Genomic DNA, 20034 nt, shown 5'->3' with positions numbered 1-20034 from the left:
ACCATAATGTCAATCCCAAACCATAATGATGTCACTCATCAGAAGGAATAAATACCGCTCACAAAGGCATACAATGAAAACTCTATAATCTTCCTTCTCTCAGTATCACTTTTCATTGGGATTACAGAAAACAGCCCCTGACTTTCTCCCTATTCCCCAAGATACTGCATACGACGGCCTTGATCTGTCTCCCATTTTGTGGCCAAAGTGATATTTCAAAAATGTAAATCTGATGTCATTCTCATTCTTTAGCAATGGTTCCCCGATGCCTTCAAGATAAGCTCCAGACTCCTTGCCATGGGCTACAGGGACCCTGGCCATCACTTCCATCACCACTCAAGCTTCTCTTGCCCAGCCACCCTGAAAATACTGTGTTCCTTCAAACTTTTTCATCCTTGCATGTGTTCTTCCCTTTGCTAGAAATACCCATGCCCCCTTCCTCAGCTACCTGTTTGCTTTTTCTTGAAAACTCCCTGCCCCCTTTAAACTGGATTTGATGCCCCTCATCTGTATCCTTGCAGCACTCTATGTCATAACACTTGTCACACTAATAGTCTGTTTACTTGTTCCATGTCTGTCTCTGGCTCCCTTCCACTCACCGGTTTGTTGGTCTTACCTATGGGAGAACAACATGTTTAAAGAGCTTAACTCAGTGCCTGGCATATGGAGGCATTTTGCCACTATTAGCTATTTCTATTCCAGTTACAGACTTAATTAGCTGAGAAAGTTCAACTGGATGCAAGAAGAGCTCTATTGAGCAGATGTTAGAGGAGAGGGGCCAATTTTTCAGAGGCCAAGTATCCTACAGAGCTCATGCAGAGTCAAAGAGGTCTGATACTTGCTTAGCTGTTTTCTTGTTTTGTTTTGTTTTTGCCTATCACTTTGGGGAGAGTACCTGTCTTAGTCTGTTTGGGATGCTATGAGAGATACTAAAGACTGGGTCACTTATAAACAACAGAATGTTTTTCTCCCAGTTCTGGAGGCTGGACAGTCCAAGATCAGTGTGCCAGCAGATTCAGTGTCTGGTGAGGAATGCTTCCTAATTTCATACATGGCCATCTCCTTGCTGTGTCCTCGAACAAGACAGAGGAGGGCAAGGGAGCTCCCTGAGGTCTCTCTTTTAGGGGCATGAATCCCATTCATGAAGGCTCTGCTCTATGACCCAATCACTTCCCAGAGGCTCCGCCCCCAAATGCCATCACACTGGGCATTAGCATTTAACATGTGTATTTTGGGGACACAGATATTTAGTCTATAGCAGTTCCCAAAGCTTTTCTGAGAAGCTGCACCAAGTGTAGTTGATAGGTTATACAAAGGACAACACAGAGTGACATGGAGGTTTTTTCAGGGGGAGGTAGGGGTCAGTCTTGGGAAAGACCCCGCAGCATCATTTAAATTCATCTGAGACATAATTCCTCCCCCCCACCCCCAATAGAATAAAAAGATGGGCAGAGTAGATAACACTCAGGCTCGCTATACAAGAAATGATATAAATAGGAAAGACAGACTGGCAAAGTATGAGGATGGGTCAGAAGCGAATGCTCAGTAGTGGCAGGGAGTTTGAGATTTGTAGATATTGACTGGTATACATAAAATAGATAAACAAGTTTATACTGTATAGCACAGGGAAATATATTCAATATCTTGTAGTGGCTTTCAGTGAAAAGGAATATGTAAATGAATATATGTATATTCATGTGTGACTGAAGCATTGTACTGTACACCAGAAATTGACACAACATTGTAAACTGACTATACCTCAATAAAAAAAAAGTGGCTGGGAGGATTTCAATAGCAGGACTCAATTTGTTTAGCAGAAGTTTGTGTAAAAGAGGGGAAAAAATCAACCAAATCAGGGCACTTCTGTCACCATGAGGATTTGACCCTTTACTGAGTGCTGCTCTGACATTCTAGCAAATGCCCTGGTCTGCTCTTACCCTTTAGAACACTGAGTTGGACCAAGATAGAATTGGCAACTCAGAAATTCCTACCTCCCTAGCAGACCTGACTGAGCCAGCCAAATAGTGGCTACTAGCAATAATATGTTTATCTGAACTAATGAAGTTTTCAGAGGTTCTTTTTGGGGGGGTTTTTGTTTTGTTTGTTTGTTTGTTTGCCTTTTTCTCTGGCAAGGGAGCCTGACAGGCTCCTGGAATCTTCAGTAGGTTCTGGACCTCCAATCTGGGCTCCTACTGACTCTTCATACCCAGCCTAGAGAGTGAGAAGAAAGCTTTTCTCGTGGCTTTCCCTATCTTTTTACTGGGCACTGTGGTGGATGTGAGGGGAACGGTATTTGGCAATTGCCTTTGAATTCGTCAGCTTTGCTTTATCTTTGACAATTATTTGTCTGTGCTGAATCTAGCGGAGAAATTTCTCTGCTCACTTAGCTTGGCCTTGGCTGTACTGAAAATGTTTTTCTGCTGCTACCTATGGAGACCCTAAAGTCAGCAGCATCTCTCTGAACAGATGGGACCACCAGCCTTTTCCAAAACCCTGCTGTCTGCTTAACACTAAATTCAGGTCCCCATGGCAAAAATATGTTGAGTAAGAAAATAGCAACCTGCCCTCTTCCTCACCCCTGCCCCCACGGACCACGCACACCAAACAGCAATTGGGGAGGTGGGTGGCAGTCCTGGTTTCAGAAGCTTTAGATGGTGCCACAGTGATGGGAGGAGCAGCTGGTTTTCCTGAGCTGCGTCTGCTTTGGAAAAAATAAGACCCTCATTAGGAAGAGGTCTATTGAAAATCTCAATCTCTTCATTCCTCAGTCCCTGTGCATCACATTCTTGAGTCTTCCCATCTTCTCCTAATGCTCTCTAAACAAACTCCCCCTGCCTTTCTTCTCATCCTCTTCCACCTACCCCATGACCCTCCTTTAGTCTCTTTCTCTCCCTTGATCTCTCTCTAGTCCTTGCCCTCCCTCTACTCCATAGAATTCCAAGTCTCCTTAGGTGTCTCTCTGGAGCTGAGGGTCTTGCCCTCAGGGCTAGTGCAGGCAGCCTGATTTGATATGATGAAGGCTGTGACGGCTCCCAGGTGGCTCCCAGACAGACATCCTGCATATCTGTCCTGTCCCTCTGCTCTGGGTGCTGAGGTTGAGGACAACATGCTGGTTCCCACTGCGCGTCCTCCTCCGTCCTTGCAGTAACTCCTTCCCTTATTTTGTGTATCTAAGGCTACAGCAGTGTCTTTCAAATTCCCTGGACAATATTAGATGGACAATATTAGATGAAAAAAGAAACATGTTAATATGGTTCTCTTTGCATTCTACCTGAACCACCTCCCAACATCTGACTCCATGAGTTCCTAGAATTTAAAGGAATTCAGTCCCCTCTCTACACCCTTGAGTTGTTTACATTCTTAAAACAGCTTTATTCCTTCTTGCTCTACCCCAGGGCTTGCCTCCATCAGCCTCTCCCCCACCACACTAATACCCAGAGCTTCTTACCACTGATCCCAAGTCACAAGCAAGGCTTTTTCTGGAGTATTAGCTCTGAGAACATGACTTTTGGCAACTCTTGCATCAAATCAAAACTTTATGTATCTTAAAGTTCCATTACATTTCATCTAGCCCTAGTCAGTTTTTGAGGTGTTAGTGGTTGTTATGTTCCTGCTATATCCCTGCTTCTCTGCCTCCTCCTCCAACCTTTCAGAGGCCTAGAATTCCATCGGATGATTCTCTAAAAAGCAAGACTTGAGAAACCCAAAAGATAGACTTAGCTTACTTTCTCTCTCTCTCTTTTCAATCAAGACTTTAATAAAGCAATTTAAGGTTCACAGCAAAATTAAGGGGAAGTAACAGAGATTTTCCATATCCACCTGCCCCCACGCATACATAGCCTCCCGCATTCTCAATACGCCCCACCAGAGTGGTACATTTGTTACAACTGATGAACTTACATAGACACATCGTAATCACCCAAAGTCCATAGTTTACATTATGGTTCATTCTTGGTGTCATACATTTTATAGGTTTGGACAAATGTGTAATGACATGCATCTATCACTATAATATCATACAGAGTATTTTCACTGCTCTGACAATCCTCTGTGCTCTGCCTAGTCATCCTTCCTCACACACATCCATCTCATGGCAACCACTGATCCTTTTACTATTGCCATCAGTTTTTCCTTTTCCAGAGTGTCTTATAGTTGGAATTATATAGTATGTAGACTTTTCGGAATGGCTTCTTTCACTTAGTAATATGCATTTGAGTTTCCTCAATGTCTTTTCATGGCTTGATGCCTCATTTCTTTTCAACACTCAATAGTATTCCATTGTCTGAATGTACCACGGTTTATTTAGCCTAATGAAGGACATCTTGGTGGCTTCCGACTTTTGGCAATGATGGATAAAGTTACTGTAAACATCTGTGTGCAGATTTTTGTGTGGATGTAAGTTTTCAGCTCCTTTGGGTAAATACCAAGTAGCATGACTGCAAGATCATACGGTATGAGTCTGTTTAGTTTAGTAAGAAACAAACTGTCTTCCAAAGTGGGCTCACTCTCTTTTTATGCCTTTCCCCTCTCCCTCCAAGGAGGGCTTCTTTCTTTCAATTAGTTCTTTGGCATTCTTGGCTTCTAAGCTGGATCTGTGATCATATCCCCTGCAGGGGATAATTTCTGTCAGGCTCTTTCCTGTTCTGATTCTCAACCCTGACACCCACACCAATGTCGGGCCCCTCCAAAAGCATTGGCTTGTGGCTAACTCCTCCCAGTAGCTCATCATGAACTATTGACAGCTGGCCAGACACCAAGTCCCTGAAGGGCATAGGGTTGGGACTCTAGGGAAGGGGGATCAGTTTAAGTAGCAGATAGTGACAATTTGTTCTCTAAACAGCAGAGATGTAATAACATAACTTAATGCTGAATCAAAGGAAATAGAGTCAAACTCCAAACCAATGTGATTTGCAACTTGGAATAAAAGCAACGTGTCTTAATTTAAATGTCAGGCCCACTGCTGAGTGATGATTTAATAACTTTTATGAGGGATCTTGTCACAGCAAATTCAACACTGGAATAGAATGACTCAGATAGGATGTTAGAAATGATACAGAAGAGCACAAAAGGGAACAGGCTTATCTCAGGGCTTATCCAGAAGCTTTGCATAAAGCTAATTTGCAGTTAGTACCTCTTCTCTCCCCCTACCCTGCTGCCCAGTCTTTCTCTTCACAGATTCCTACGCATGTATGTAGACACCTGGGGATTATGTCTACGTACAGCTCACTGCAGTATTTTCTGGGGACACAGGTCCTTGAACACTTGTAGCATGGAGGCTCAGAGTCAGCGCATTCAATCTGAAAGGCAAGGTAGCAGTGAGCCTGGCTGTTTCTGAAGGTGATCTCAAAAACTCATCTGGTCCTATTGCTCTGTCTTTAGGCAGGTACTTAATTATTTTCTCTCATTTTAAGGGTGAGAGAGCTGAGATCCAGTGGGGTTAAGTGATTTCTTCAAAGACTCCAGTTTCCTGACTCCCAGGGTATCAGTGCTTCCTTCTCAGTACCTTGTGAGATCTGTCCTTGACCTTCCCCAGCTTCCCTGGGCTAGCACACTAGAATGCTCAAGGCTAACCAAGCCCCAGTTCCAGCCAGCATCCCAGATCAGTAAGGAACTATGCATAACTGTTCTTAAGGGAGAAGAATCCACTCTACTGGGGTAAACTTTCAGTCATTAAGATTCATTTTGGAGGTAATTCAAAGTGTAAATATCTGGTGTTTTCCTAGATGATAGTTGCTCAACCTTAAAAATACTGACATTTTTGTCCACATCATTTTTTGTTGTGGAAGGCTCCTTTGTGTATTGTTGGATGTGTAACAACATCCCTGGCGTCTGGTTAACCAGTGTCTGACTATAGCATAAAACTATCTCCAATCCCTTTTACACAGAACTTTTAGGTTAATCTTCCCAAACTGTACCTCTAACCCAGTGGTTCTTAACAGAAAGCTATCCATCCCCAACCTCCACCCCCAGGGACATTTGGCAATGTCTGTCGATATTCTTGGTTTCCACAGTTCAGTGGGAGAGGGATAAGTTGCAGACATCTAACAGGTGGAGGCCAATGTGCTGCAATGCACAAACAACCCTCCCCACCCCCACCATAAACAACCAAGAATTTTTTGGCCCCAAATGTCAACAGTGCCAAGGTTGAGAAGCCTTGCTCTCTCATATCATTCTCTGACCAGAGACTTTCCATTGTTCCCCACTCCTTGTGGGAAAGATGACAGATGTCATGGTCCCTCCATGAAATTCAGCTTATTATTCAGCTTATTTGCCATCTACAGCTTCTTTTCTGAAACAACGCTGAATGGAGTGCTGTCTGTAAAACATGTGGTCTTCTTTTTCACTTATGTAACTTGGCTCACACCAAGCACTTCCACTGCCCACAATGCCCCTTCCCACTAGTAAAGTCTAACTGAAACACCATCTCCTCAATAAAACCCTGCCTGAGCCTGAATCCACCCAGCTACAAGTGATTCTTTCCCTGGGGATCTTACTGTGGTACTTTACTTATATGTTTCAAAGCATTTAACACATTCATAGTAGAATGGAAATTTTGAGTTGAAAGGTACTTTTAGAAACATCTCTGGTAAAATTCCCTTCACTTTAAGAAAAGGAAATTGAGACCCAGAAAGGTGAAGTGATTAGTTGAAGGTATCATCATTTTTCATAAAACTTGGACCATAGTACTTCGTATCCTTGACTATCCACTCTCCTGGCATGGTTGAAATGGGTGACCACGGACTTAGTCCTGGTATTCAAATCTCAACTTTGACATTTGTAAGTTGATAAAGTAATTTACCTCTCTGATACTCAGTTTCTTCAGCTGTAAATGAAAATAATCATGGCTGTTGTGAGAATCAAATGAGATGGTGTATTAAAAATGTCTGGCACAGAGTAGGTACTTAATAAATATTTGTCAGATGTATAGAAGAATCAACAGTACTTCAAGGAATAAGATTACAGATTGGCGATGGTCTATGGGACTTCACTAAAAGGTGATTGGGGGTGAAATGTGGCAGCTCATTGCCACTGCCCCCTACTTTTGCATCATTCCATAGAAAACACCTGTTCCTCTGTAGGCCATCAGACCGGTATCCAAGCTTTCTGGTGAGTAAGTGAGTAATGGCAGCAGCTTTCAACTTGGAAATGTAGTTCTTAAAAGGTTTGCTTTTTTTCCCCTTTTGCAATGCTAGTGATGTAACCTCTCTGTTCCCTCAAGCAGGTAACAGGCAGGGTTGTGAGGAAAGGACTGGATAAAATATGTATTTCCTCTATTTCTCCTTGGTTTCCTGTGTGGCAGCAGCCTTGGACTTAGATGTTGTTCAGTGGCCTAGTAAGTGTCTCTGTGAGGGGAAACTCTTAGTGCACTTATTGGTGGCAATGGAGGGAACTTTGGTGTTGGCTCCTAGCCCAGTGGTACCTGGTTCTGACTTGACTTCAATAAGGTTTATTAAGGCCTTTTAAGCCAGCTCTTTGCTCTGGAGCTGCCCACTCTGTCAGCTTTCTTCCTGCTTAGAGCTTTGGGGTAATGGCATACTATGCATTTATTCCTTTCATTTACAGAAAAAAGTCTTTCCCTGGTCCCAGGGTACATGTACCTAATAGAAATATCCCTGCTACTTCAATGGAGGGATGACTTGATAGGCAACTGAAGAAACAGAATGAGACTTCTGAAGCCTTGTCTACACTAGACTGGGAGCATGCCAGAGAGGAGGAAGCTTCCTGATAGTGGGCCCACCTCAGAGCTGGCTCTTGTCTTCTCTGCCATGTGAGCACAAGAAGATTTTGATTAGAGGGGCTAGGAGAGAAGCTCAGGTGAGTCTACTGCAAATTGATTTGAGTCTCTCTTTAGGGTTTACAGGGTACATGTCCTGTAAGAGGAAAATGGCTTTTGGGAGGATGAGAAAAACAGTAGAGGGCAAAGAACTAGACTGAAAGTAGAGACTTGGTCTGGATCCCTGCCTCTATCTTGCTGTTTCTGAGAGCGTTCCTAGGGCTACAGGCTGAGCCTCACATTCCTGTCTGTGAAGTGGGTACAATAAAGCCCGAAGCCTTCTTCTAAGGATGGCAAAAGTTAAAAGTATGCCCATCTCTAGAGTTTTCACTCTGTGAAACCCAAAGCATTATATAAGACCTCCTACTCTTACTGAGTGAGTGAGTGCCCAAGGGAAGGTGCGACAAGATTGGAGCCGGGGATCTCGATCTGCTGGCTGCTTGCCTAAGTATGGTATTCTTCAGTTTACTCTTGCCAGAGTTCTACCATTACTGTTCATGTTGAGGTTACTTTGTAGATAGTTGGATTTCTTTCTTTAAGAAGGCATCTCTTTCAGATTTACCCCCCTCTCTGAAGATTGCATTGTTTCCATAGCTATTATAGTCTGGCTCTCTCGCCATGATTTTGGGTGGGGTGGTGGGACTTTAGGAAATCATATGACTGCTTAAGTCTATTAGTAAAATTACCATCTCCTCTGAAGAACTAAGATTTGACATTTGCCATGGGAGAGTATAAAGGATTCGTTCATTCATTCAAGTACAGAAAGAAAGGTACATAGTACTAATGAGGGCTTCTGATGAGGGAATTTGACCTAGGGAGGTCAGGGAAGGCTTCACTAAGGAATTAATGATTGAGTTGAACTCTGAAGAATAATTGAGGATTGACTAGGCAAGGAGAGTGATGGAAACTGTATGTGTACACATGCACCTGTAGTAAGTATTTTAGGCAGAGGGAGCAGAATGTGCATAGGCCTTATAGTACGTTCCAGAAACAAATAAAATACTACTATAGCTGGTTTTGTAATTTCAATTCAAAATGTAAGCCATAGATTTGTATATTGAGGGTTGAAAATGCAAGTGTACCCATCTTTGAAGTATCACTAAACTAAATCATACTGAACACCCACTGTTGACAGAACATGGGAGGCATTATCAAGAAAGAAACAAATACATTCACACTGTTGAGCCAACAGTCTGGAAGGGGGTCAAGGGGAGATGAAAAATACATGATATGCAAATCTTCCTTCCAACATTTTCCCCAACAGGTACACCTATGTAATATATAGATGAGTTCCTGGAGGGTTACTTGGTTGAGGTGACTTGAGCCCACTGGGGTTAATCAGGGAAGGCTTCTTGGAAGTGCTGAGTCCTGAAGAGTCTTCTAAGAAAGATATGAATTGGTGAATAAGAGGAAAGAAGCTGTTTCTGGCAGAAGAGACAGCATGAATGATGACTTGGTGGTAGAAAGACTATTTCTGAGGTGGGAAATTTGGGATAAATTAGCCTGGCCCTAATGAAAAAGCAAAGCAGCCTAACCTGGGGCCATCTTAGACTCTTTATATGACATGCCAACCAAACAATTTAAAGAAGGAAAGTTAAGGTTCACTGAGCACCATGTGAAGGGAGGTAATTGGTTATTGAAAAGTAAATTGTCATGATGGGAGATAGAACAAGATGGTGGAGTAAGAGTATGTGGAGCTCACAGCCCTCCACAAAACATCAAAAATATGTGTACATGTGGAACAATTCTCACTAAAAACTAACTGGAAACTGGCAGAAGGACTCCTGTACAACCAAGGCTGTAAGAAAGATACACAAATAATTGGGTGGAAAGGGAAGAAAAGTGATTGAGTCAGGACCTATGTCCCTGGGAAGGGACTAAGAAGAAAAGGGAAAATGCATGGGTGGAGACCCAATGTGTGGAATGAGCAGTGAGAGCTACAGATTGGATGTCCCAGTCCTGGGGTCCTACATGTGGGGGACAAGCCACCTTGGCTGTTTGGAGAACCACTGAGACTAACAGGAGGGTGTTGGGAAGCCTGGACTCTACTCATGAGGAACATGTACTCATGCATACATGCTTGCCTGTCCTCTAGGTAAGCCGGAGAGAGGACTGCTGTAGTGTGTTGAGTTACCCACAACTACCTCCCCATACCCCAGACTGAGCTAAGCAAACACTCTGGCTCCACTCACTCCATGTCATAGTGCAGCACTGGATGTGGGGCAGCCATGACCAGGGGGAAGACTAACCACAGGATGCAGAGGTGACCAGGTCCCAGGGCGGAGCCTGGGTGGGGCGGCAGCAGCCATCATTGGCGCTTACTCCAGCAGGGCATCAGGAGCAGCCCAGACTTCTTTTTTTTTAATTGAAGTATAGTCAGTTATAATGTGTCAATTTCTGGCATATAGCATAATGTGTGTGTGTGTGTGTGTATATATATATATACACATACATACATACATACACACACACATATATATATACACACATATATTTGTTTTCATATTCTTTTTCATTAAAGGTTATCACAAGATATTTAATATAGTTCCTTGTGCTATACAGAATAAATTTGTATTTTATCTATTTTTATATATAGTAGTTAATATTTGCAAATCTTGAATTCCCAAATTTATCCCTTCCTACCTTTTTTCCCCCAACTACCATAAGATTGTTTACTATGTCTAGGAGTCTGTTTCTGTTTTGTAGATAAGTTCATTATGTCTTTTTTTTTTTTAAGATTCCACATATGAGTGATACCTTATGGTATTTTTCTTTCTCTTTCTGGCTTACTTCACTTAGAATAACATTCTCTAGGGACATCCATGTTGCTGCAAACGGCATTGTTTTCTTCTTTTTATGTCTGAGTAGTATTCCATTGTATAAATATACCACATCTTCTTTATCCAGTCACCTGTTGATGGACATTTAGGCTGTTTCCATGTCTTGGCTGTTGTAAATAGTGCTGCTATAAACATTGGGCTGCATGTATCTTTTTGAATTAAAGTTCCCTCTGAATATATGCCCAGAAGTGGGATTAATGGATCATATGGTAAGTTTATTTTTAGTTTTTTGAGGAATCTCCATACTGTTTTCCATAATGGCTGCACCAAACTACATTCCCACCAGTAGTGTAGGAGGGTTCCATTTTCTCCACATCTTCTCCAACATTTATTGTTTGTTTGTTTTTTGGCTTTTTAAAAATTTTTCTTATTGAGTTATAGTCAGTTTACAATATTGTATCAATTTCCAGTGTAGAGCACAATTTTTCAGTTATACAGGAACATACATATATTCATTGTCACATACTTTTTCACCATGAGCTACCACAAGATCTTGTATACATTCCCCTGTGCTCTACAGTATAATCTTGTTTATCTATTATATATATACCTGTCAGTATCTACAAATTTCGAACTCCTAGTCTGTCCCTTCCCACCCTCTTCCCCCTGGCAACCACAAGTTTGTATTCTATGTCTGTGAGTCCAACATTTATTATCTGTGAACTTTTCAATAATGGTCATTCCGACTGGTGTGAAGTGATGCCTCACTGTAGTTTTGATATGCATTACTCTGATAATTAGCGATATTGAGCATTTTTTTCATGAGCCTATTGGCCATTTGTATGTCTCCATTGGAGAATTGCTTGTTTAGGTCCTCTGCCCATTTTTGGATTGGGTTGTTTGGTTTTTTTTGTTATTAAGTTGTATGAGCTATTTATATATTCTGAAAATTAAACCTTTGTCGGTTGCATCATTTGCAAATATTTTCTCCCATTCCATAGGTTGTCATTTTGTCTTGCTTATGGTTTCCTTTGCTGTGCAAAAGCTTATAAGTTTAATTAGGTCCTATTTGTTTATTTTTGTTTTTATTTCTATTGCATGGGTAGACTGCCCTAAGAGAACATTGCTAAGATTCATGTCAGAGAATGTTTTGCCTATGTTTTCTTCTAGGAGGTTTATAGTGTCTTGTCTTATATTTAAGTCTTTAAGCCATTTTTAGTTTATTTTTGTGTATAGTGTAAGGGAGTGTTCTAACAGCATTGATTTACATGCAGCTGTCCAGTTTTCCCAACACCATTTGCTGAAGAGACTGTCTTTTCTCCATTGTTCTCCATTGTATATTCTTGCCTCCTTTGTTGAAGATTAATTGACTGTAGGTCTGTGGGTTTATTTCTGGGCTCTCTATTCTGTTCCATTGATCCATATGTCTGTTTTTATGCCAATACCACACTGTTTTGATTACTATAGCTCTGTAGTATTATCTGAAGTCTGGGAGGGTTATTCCTCCAGCTTTGTTCTTCTTCAGTATGACTTTGACAATTCTGGCTCTTTTGTGATTCCATTGGTAATAAAAAATTTAACTGAATTAGGGAAAAGAAGAGATGTACAGAGTGAAAATTTTAGCAAGGAACTATAAAATATAAAAGAGACTCAATCAAAATGAAGAATTCAAAGCTGAAATTAAAAGAATCTAAAGGAAAGGAGAAATTACACTAGAAAAGGCAAATACATTGTAAAGACTGAGGATAAACTACTCAGGCCAATATGAAGAATAAAAGACAAAAATTATAAAAAGCAACTATAACCACAATAAACAATTAAGGGATAAACATGAAGATGTAAAATATGATATCAAAAACACGAAATGTAGAGAAAGGGAGTAAATAATGTAGATCTTTTAGAATGTGTTTGAACTTAAGTGATTACCAGTTTAAACAAGTAGATATACTTAGAGGTCAACATATATGAACCACATGGTAGCCACAAATCAAAAACCTACAATCAATATACAAAAACTAAAAGAAAGGAACTCAAGCATACTGCAAAAGAAAATCACCAAACCACAATTAGAAAAACAAAAAGAAGAAATGGACAAAGAAGAATTGCAAAAAAACAACTGAAAATGAGGAATAAAATCGCAATAAGTACATACGTATCAATAATTACTTTAAATGTCAATAGACTAAATGCTCTGATGAAAAGACATAGGGTGGCTGACTAGATAAAAATAAAACAAACTGCATTCCCACCAGTAGTGTAGGAGGGTTCCCCTTTCTCCACAGCCTCTCCAGCATTTGTCATTTGTGGATTTTTGAATGACGGCCATTCTGACTGGTGTGAGGTGATACCTCATTGTAGTTTTGATTTGCATTTCTCTGATAATTAGTGATATTGAGCATTTTTTCATGTGCCTTTTGATCATTTGTATGTCTTCCTTGGAGAATTGCTTGTTTAGGTCTTCTTCCCATTTTTGGATTGGGTTGTTTATTTTTTCTTATTGAGTCATATGAGCTGCTTATATATTCTGGAGATCAAGCCTTTGTTGGTTTCATTTGCAAAAATTTTCTCCCATTCCGTAGGTTGTCTTCTTGTTTTCTGGTTTCCTTTGCTGTGCAGAAGCTTGTAAGTTTCATTAGGTCCCATTTGTTTATTCTTGCTTTTATTTCTTCTAGGAGAAAATTTTTGAAATGTATGTCAGATAATGTTTTGCCTATGTTTTCCTCTAGGAGGTTTATTGTATCTTGTCTTATGTTTAAGTCTTTGATCCATTTGGTGCAGCCACTATGGAAAACAGTGTGGAGATTCCTCAAAAGACTAGGAATAGACTTACCATATGACCCAGGAATCCCACTCCTGGGCTTGTATCCAGAAGGAACCCTACTTCAGGATGACACCTGCACCCCAATGTTCATAGCAGCACTATTTACAATAGCCAAAACATGGAAACAGCCTAAATGTCCATCAACAGGTGACTGGATAAAGAAGATGTGGTATATTTATACAATGGAATACTACTCAGCCATAGAAACCAACAACATAATGCCTTTTGCAGCAACATGGATGTCCCTAGAGAATGTTATTCTAAGTGAAGTAAGCCAGAAAGAGAAAGAAAAATACCATATGAGATAGCTCATATGTGGAATCTAAAAAACAAAAACAAAAACAAACAAACAAACAAAAACAAAGCATAAATACAGGACAGAAATAGACTCATAGACAGAGAAAACAGACTTGTGGTTGCCAGGGGGGTGGAGGGTGGGAAGGGATAGACTGGGATTTCAAAATTGTAGAATAGATAAACAAGATTACACTGTATAGCACAGGGAAATATACACAAAATGTTATGATAACTCACAGAGAAAAAATGTGACAATGAGTGTGTATATGTCCATGAATGACTGAAAAATTGTGCTGAGCACCGGAATTTGACACAACATTGTAAAATGATTATAAATCAATAAAAAATGTATTAAAAAACAATATTCTTCAATATATTGCCTAAAAGAGACTCACTTCAGAGCAGAAGAGATGCAGATTGAAATGGGGACAATGGGAAAAGATATTTTATGCAAATGGAAATGACAAGAAAGTCAGGGTAGGAATACACTTATCAGGCAAGACAGACTAAAACTACGTCTATAGTGAAGGACAAACAAAGGCATTATATATTGATAAAAGGATCAATACAAGAAGAGGATATTACACTTGTTAACATATACACACCCAATACAGGAGCACCTAAACATATGAAGCAAATACAGACATAAATGGAGATATTGACAATGACACATTAATAGTAGGAGACTTTATCACCCCTCTAACATCAATGGATAGATCATCCAGACAGAAAATCAATAAGGCAACAGAGATCCTAAACGACACAATAGGCCAGTTGAATTTAATTGATATCAACAGGATGCTACCTCTAAAAAAGCAGAACACATTCTTTTCAAGTGCACTTGGAACTTTCTCCAGGATAGATCACATTCTAGGTTATAAAACGAGCCTCAACAAATTCAAGAGGATGAAAATTATATCAAGCATCTTTTCTGACCACAATGATATAAAACTCATAATCAGTTATAAAAAACTCAAAATCAGTTATAGGAATAAAAATGGGAAAAGAACATGTGGAGACAAAAAAAAAAAACATGCTACTAAAAAAACCAATGGGTCAATGAAGAAATCAAAGAGGAAGTCAGAAAACACCTCAAGACAAATGAAAATGGAAACACAATACTCCATAATCCATGAGATTCAGCAAAAGGTGTTCTAAGAGGGAAGTTCATAGCTATATAGGTCTTCCTCAAGAAACAAGAAAATTTTCAAATAAACAACCAAACCTACCACCTAAAGGAATTAGAAAAAAAAAAAAAACAAAAAACAAAAGCCAAAGTCAGCAGAAGGGAGGAAATAATAAAGATCAGAGAGGAAATAAATAAAATAGAGACTTTAAAAAATAGAAAAGATCAATGAAAACAAGATCTGATTATTTTAAAAGATAAACAAAATTGATAAACTTTTACCCAGGCTCACCAAGAAGAAAAGAGAGGACACAAATAAAATAAGAAATGAAAGAGGAGAAATAACAATGAATACCACAGAGAGACAAAAAATGAGAATAATATGAATAATTATATGCCAACAAATTAGACACCCTGGAAGAAAGAGACACATTTCCAGAAACATACAACTTGCCAAGATTTAATCAAGAAGAAACAGACAATTTGAACAGACTGATCACTAATAGTCAAATTGAATTTGTAATTAAAAAAAAACTTTCTGCAAGCAAAAATGCAGGACTTGGGGGGAGGGAGGGTATAGCTCAGTGGTAGAACTCATGCTTAGCATGCACAAGGTCCTGGGTTCAATCCCCAGTACCTCCATCTAAATAATAAATAAATAAAACCTCTACCTCCCTCGTCTCCTCCTCCCCCCAAAAAATTAAAAAGAAAAAAGTGCAAGACTGGACAGCTTCACATGGAAATTCCACCAAACATATAAAGAAAAGCTGATACCTATGCTTCTCAAACTATTCAAAAAAGTTGAAGAGGAGGAACACTTCCAGATTCAATCTATGAGGCCAGCATTACCCTGATACCAAAAGCAGACAAAGACAACTACAAAAAAGGAAAATTAAAGGCCAATATCTTTGATGAACATAGATGCAAAAATCTCAACAAAATATTAGCAAACGATATCCAGCAATATATAAAAGGGATCATTCACTATGATCAAGTGGGATTTATTCCAGGGATGCAAGGATGCTTCAATATTCACAAATCAATCAATGTGATACACAAATTAATAAAAAGGATAAAAATTACATGATCATCTCAATAGATGCAGAAAAAACATTTGACAAAATTCAATATCCATTCAACATCTATTCATCAAACACTCTCATCAAAGTGGGTATAGAGGGAACATATCTCAACATAGTAAAGGCCATTTATGGCAAACCCTTAGCTACCATCACACCCAATAGTAAAGAGCTGAAAGCCTTTCCTCTAAATTCAGGAACAAGGCAAGGATGCTCACTCTTGCTGCTTCTATTTAACATAGTACTGGAACTCTTAGCCACAGCAATCAGACAAGAAAAGAAATAAAAAGCATCCAAACTGGAAGGGAAGAAGTAAAACTGTCACCATTTACAGATAACATGATACTATATATAGAAAATCCTTAAATCTCCACCAAAAAACTATTAGAATAATTGAATTCAGTAAAGTTGCAGGATACATGATGAATATATAGAAATCAGTTGCTTTTCTATACATTGTTTATGAACTATCAGAAAGAGAAAGTTTAAAAAGTACATTTTAAAATTACATCAAAAGGAAATAAAATACTTAGTAATAAACTTAACCAAAGAGGTGAAAGACCTATACTCTGAAAATTATAACACTGATGAAGGAAATTGAAGATGATACGAACTAACATAAAGATATCTCATGCTCTTGAGTTAGAAGAATTAATATTGTTAAAATGGCCAAACTACCCAAAGCAATCTGCAGGTTTATTGCAATTTCCATCAAAATGCCCATGACATTTTCACAGAGCTAGAACAAAAAAATCCTAAAAATCATATGGAGTCACAAAAGACTCCAAATTGCCAAAACAATCTTGAGAAAAAAGAGCACACTCTGAGGTATAACCCGCCCAGATCTTAGACTATACTATAAAGATATAGTAATCAAAACAGCATGATACTGGCACAAAAACAGACACATAGATCAATGGAACACAATAGAGTACCCAGAAATAAACCCACTCACTTATGGTCAATCTACAACAAAGGAGGCAAGAATACACAATGGAGAAAAGACTGTCTCCAATAAGTGGTGCTGGGAAAACTGGAAAACTACATGTAAACCATACGATTTCTCACACCATATACAAAAATAGTGAAAATGGATTAAAGATCTAAATGTTGAACCTGAAACCATAAAATTCCTAGAAGAGAACACAGTGAGAACACTCTTTGACATAAATTGTAGCAGTATTTTTTGGATCTATCTCTTAAGGCAATAGAAATAAAAGCAAAAATAAACAAAATTTAAGCTTAAAAGCATCTACACAGCAAAGGAAACCATTGACCAAACAAAAAAAACAACCTATGGAATGGAAGAAAGTATTCACAAATAATAGGACCTACAAGTGGTTAATATCCAAAATATACAAACAGCTCATACAACTCAAAATTAGAAAAAGAAACAACCCAATCAAAAAGTGGGTAGAAGATCTGAATACACATTTTTTTTCAAAGAAGATATACAGATGACCAACAGGCACATGAAAACATGCTTAACATCACTAATTATCAGAGAAATTCAAATCAAAACAGTAAGATATCACCTCACACCTGTCAGAATGGCTATCATCAAAAAGTCTACAAATAACAAATGTTGGTGAGGATGTGGAGGAAAAGGAACCATCATACACTGTTGGTGGGAATGTAAATCGGTGCAACCACTTTGGAGAACAGTGTGGAGTCTCCTTAAAAACTAAAAATAGAACTACCATCTGAAAATTCTGCCATTTTCAGTAATGTGAATAGACCTAGAGAATATTATTCTTGGTGAGATAAGTCAGACAGAGAAAGACAAATACTGTACATAATATCACTTACATGTGGAATCTAAAAAATAAAACAAATGTAGATATTTGGCAAAACAGAAACAGACTCACAGATATAGAATACAAACTCACCATTACCAGTGGGGAGGGACAAGATAGTGGTATGGGATTAAGAGATAGATACATACTACTATATATAAAGGAGGTAAGCAACAAGGATATATTGTATAGCACAGGAAATTATAGCCATTATCTTATAATAACTTTTAATGGGGTATAATCTGGAGTGATAAAAGTACTGAATCACTATGCTGTATACCTGAAACTAATATAATATTATAAATCAACTATACTTCAATAAAAAAGTAAATTGTCATGAAGATCAGTCTTAACATCCCCACCTGACTGACTATAGAGAGGATGCGCTTTCTACAATACTGTGAGGTAGGTGAAAGTCTCTACCTACCATTTTTTCTCAGGATTTCTCTGCAATTTTGTATCCTTGGGCTTCCACTCCAATTTCTGGACTCCTATAATGCTTAAGCACTTGACTTTAGCAGTTAGTTGGTACTTTGATCCATTGTAATATAGTAGCCCTCTTTCTTTCTTTGGGCATTGACGTTTTCTGACAGATCTCTGAAAAAAACACAAATGCTTCAAAGGAAAGAATCTACCTATGGTAGAATGAATGATAGGAAGTGGGGTGGGTGATTTCGAGCAGGTGACCTTTCCCATTATCTCTCAAACTGAAACTGCCCCCTTAGAAGCTTGGCCTTGATTCCAATGCATATTTCCTCCCTGGATATTGAAAGGTTATGTTAAGATAGAGACATGTAGTAAGGAGCAAGAGATTTGATTTTGCCTGCAAATTTCCTGATGATGCAGGATATAGTTCTTTGTAAACAGTCCATGAACTGTAGTATATCAGCATGGTTAAAAGTGTGGTGCTTTAGAGTTATGATGAGTTAGGGCTTATGTCCTGACTCTACCACTTTCTATCTGTGTGATTTTTCACAGTTGACTTAACCTGTGCCTTGGTTGCCTCATCTTGTATAAAACAGAGATAATAAAATACCTATCTCATACAGTCACTTTAATGATCAATGATATATGTCTAAGGAGCTTAGCATAGTTCTTGACACTTGATCAAGTTGTTCTTGTCATCATTGTCATTAGCATTACCATCACTGCCACCACCCCCACCACCCCCAGGTTCTGACTGTAACAGAATAAAATTTTATAACCTCTTCCTAAGCTAACATCAGCCATTAGCAAAGGGGGAAAGGAGAAAAGAGTAAGCCCAGTCACATTCACTGTTTCCTACTCTCACTTTAACCCCAACATCTCAAAGAGAACATATGAGAAAACAACCCGACCCTCATGTCTCTGTCCGTTTCTACAGGTACCTGTCGGCTTGGCTGGGCCTATTACTGTGCTGGTGGCGGAGCAGCTGCAGCCATGTTGATCTGCACCTGGCTCTCTTGCTTTGCTGGAAGAAACCCCAAGCCTGTCATGTTGGTGGAAAGCATCATGAGGAACACCAATTCTTATGCCATGGAGCTTGACCACTGCCTCAAACCTTGAGCTCTGGCAGATTAGAGAGGGTGGGGAAGAGGAGGGAAGGGAGCCTTGAAAAGAAGTACTCAGGCTAGGGCAGTTGCTACCCACTTGCCAGTAGTGTAGCCTAGTTTGTTCGCATGCTTTTTAACTCACCAGTCATACCTTTTCACTTTCCCTTAAGTCAGTGGGTCTATAGTTCCTGTCTATCATTTACCCCAAAGCTGAAAGGCTGGGCAGAAACACATGTGCAGGGAGGGGCCAGGAAATGGACAGGGCTGGCTCCTACCACTCCATTCCTTTGGCCCTCCCCTGATGTTTATTGTCATTTCCAAACATGTATGGAGTGCCACTGCCCAAATTTTTGTGACTTTCTCAGGACTGTATCTTGACTCTTCCTCTTTTTTCCTGCTTCTCTTCCTTTCTGGTAGTGAGGAAGCTTGTGGGGAGGGTGACTCCCAGTGGGGAAAACACTAATCAAGGATGCTTGCATACAGTCTAAGACCCCTTCCTCATTATGCTTTAGAATATTTGTAAGAATTCATTTGGTGTTCTGGCTGGGTGACTGGCATCAAAATAGTGGCAAATATTCCATAGTTCCTTACAGATACAGAAATGGTGTTCATCAAATGTTCTGAGCAGAGACTAGCATTTGTTGTGTACTCAATAAAAACAAATTCAAAATGATGATGACAAGGATGTGTCTCCTGGCTCCTTACTGAAATTTCTATTAGAGTTCATTTTTATTGACTAGGAAATTCACAGTGGCCTTTTGCCCCTATAGTCATTCCTAGCATGATAGAAGTTTCTCTGCCGGTTTCAAAGACTACTTATCAAGTGCTT

At 39.4% G+C, this 20034-nt stretch overlaps 1 protein-coding gene across 3 annotated transcripts in view; it reads left to right on the top strand.

The window, feature by feature from the left end:
• LHFPL1 (LHFPL tetraspan subfamily member 1) overlaps positions 1-20034 on the top strand; it is a 165462-nt gene that overhangs the window by 30268 nt on the left and 115160 nt on the right. The window contains exon 3 of one of the 3 annotated variants that reach the window (XM_045504899.2): positions 19037-19935. The exons of 1 other annotated variant lie outside the window; for it this stretch is intronic. In XM_045504899.2, coding sequence (XP_045360855.1) covers positions 19037-19218 — 182 coding nt within the window. In that variant the 3' untranslated portion in view covers positions 19219-19935. Of the gene's footprint in view, positions 1-19036; positions 19936-20034 lie in introns of those variants that run through there. One more of the 3 variants, XM_010967781.3, reaches the window with a different exon arrangement.

The sequence above is a fragment of the Camelus bactrianus genome, chromosome X (genome assembly GCF_048773025.1).
Source record: "Camelus bactrianus isolate YW-2024 breed Bactrian camel chromosome X, ASM4877302v1, whole genome shotgun sequence".
Lineage (NCBI taxonomy): Eukaryota > Metazoa > Chordata > Mammalia > Artiodactyla > Camelidae > Camelus > Camelus bactrianus.
The sequence above is the reverse complement of the archived record's forward strand: the minus strand, read 5'-3'. Positions and strand labels throughout refer to the sequence as shown.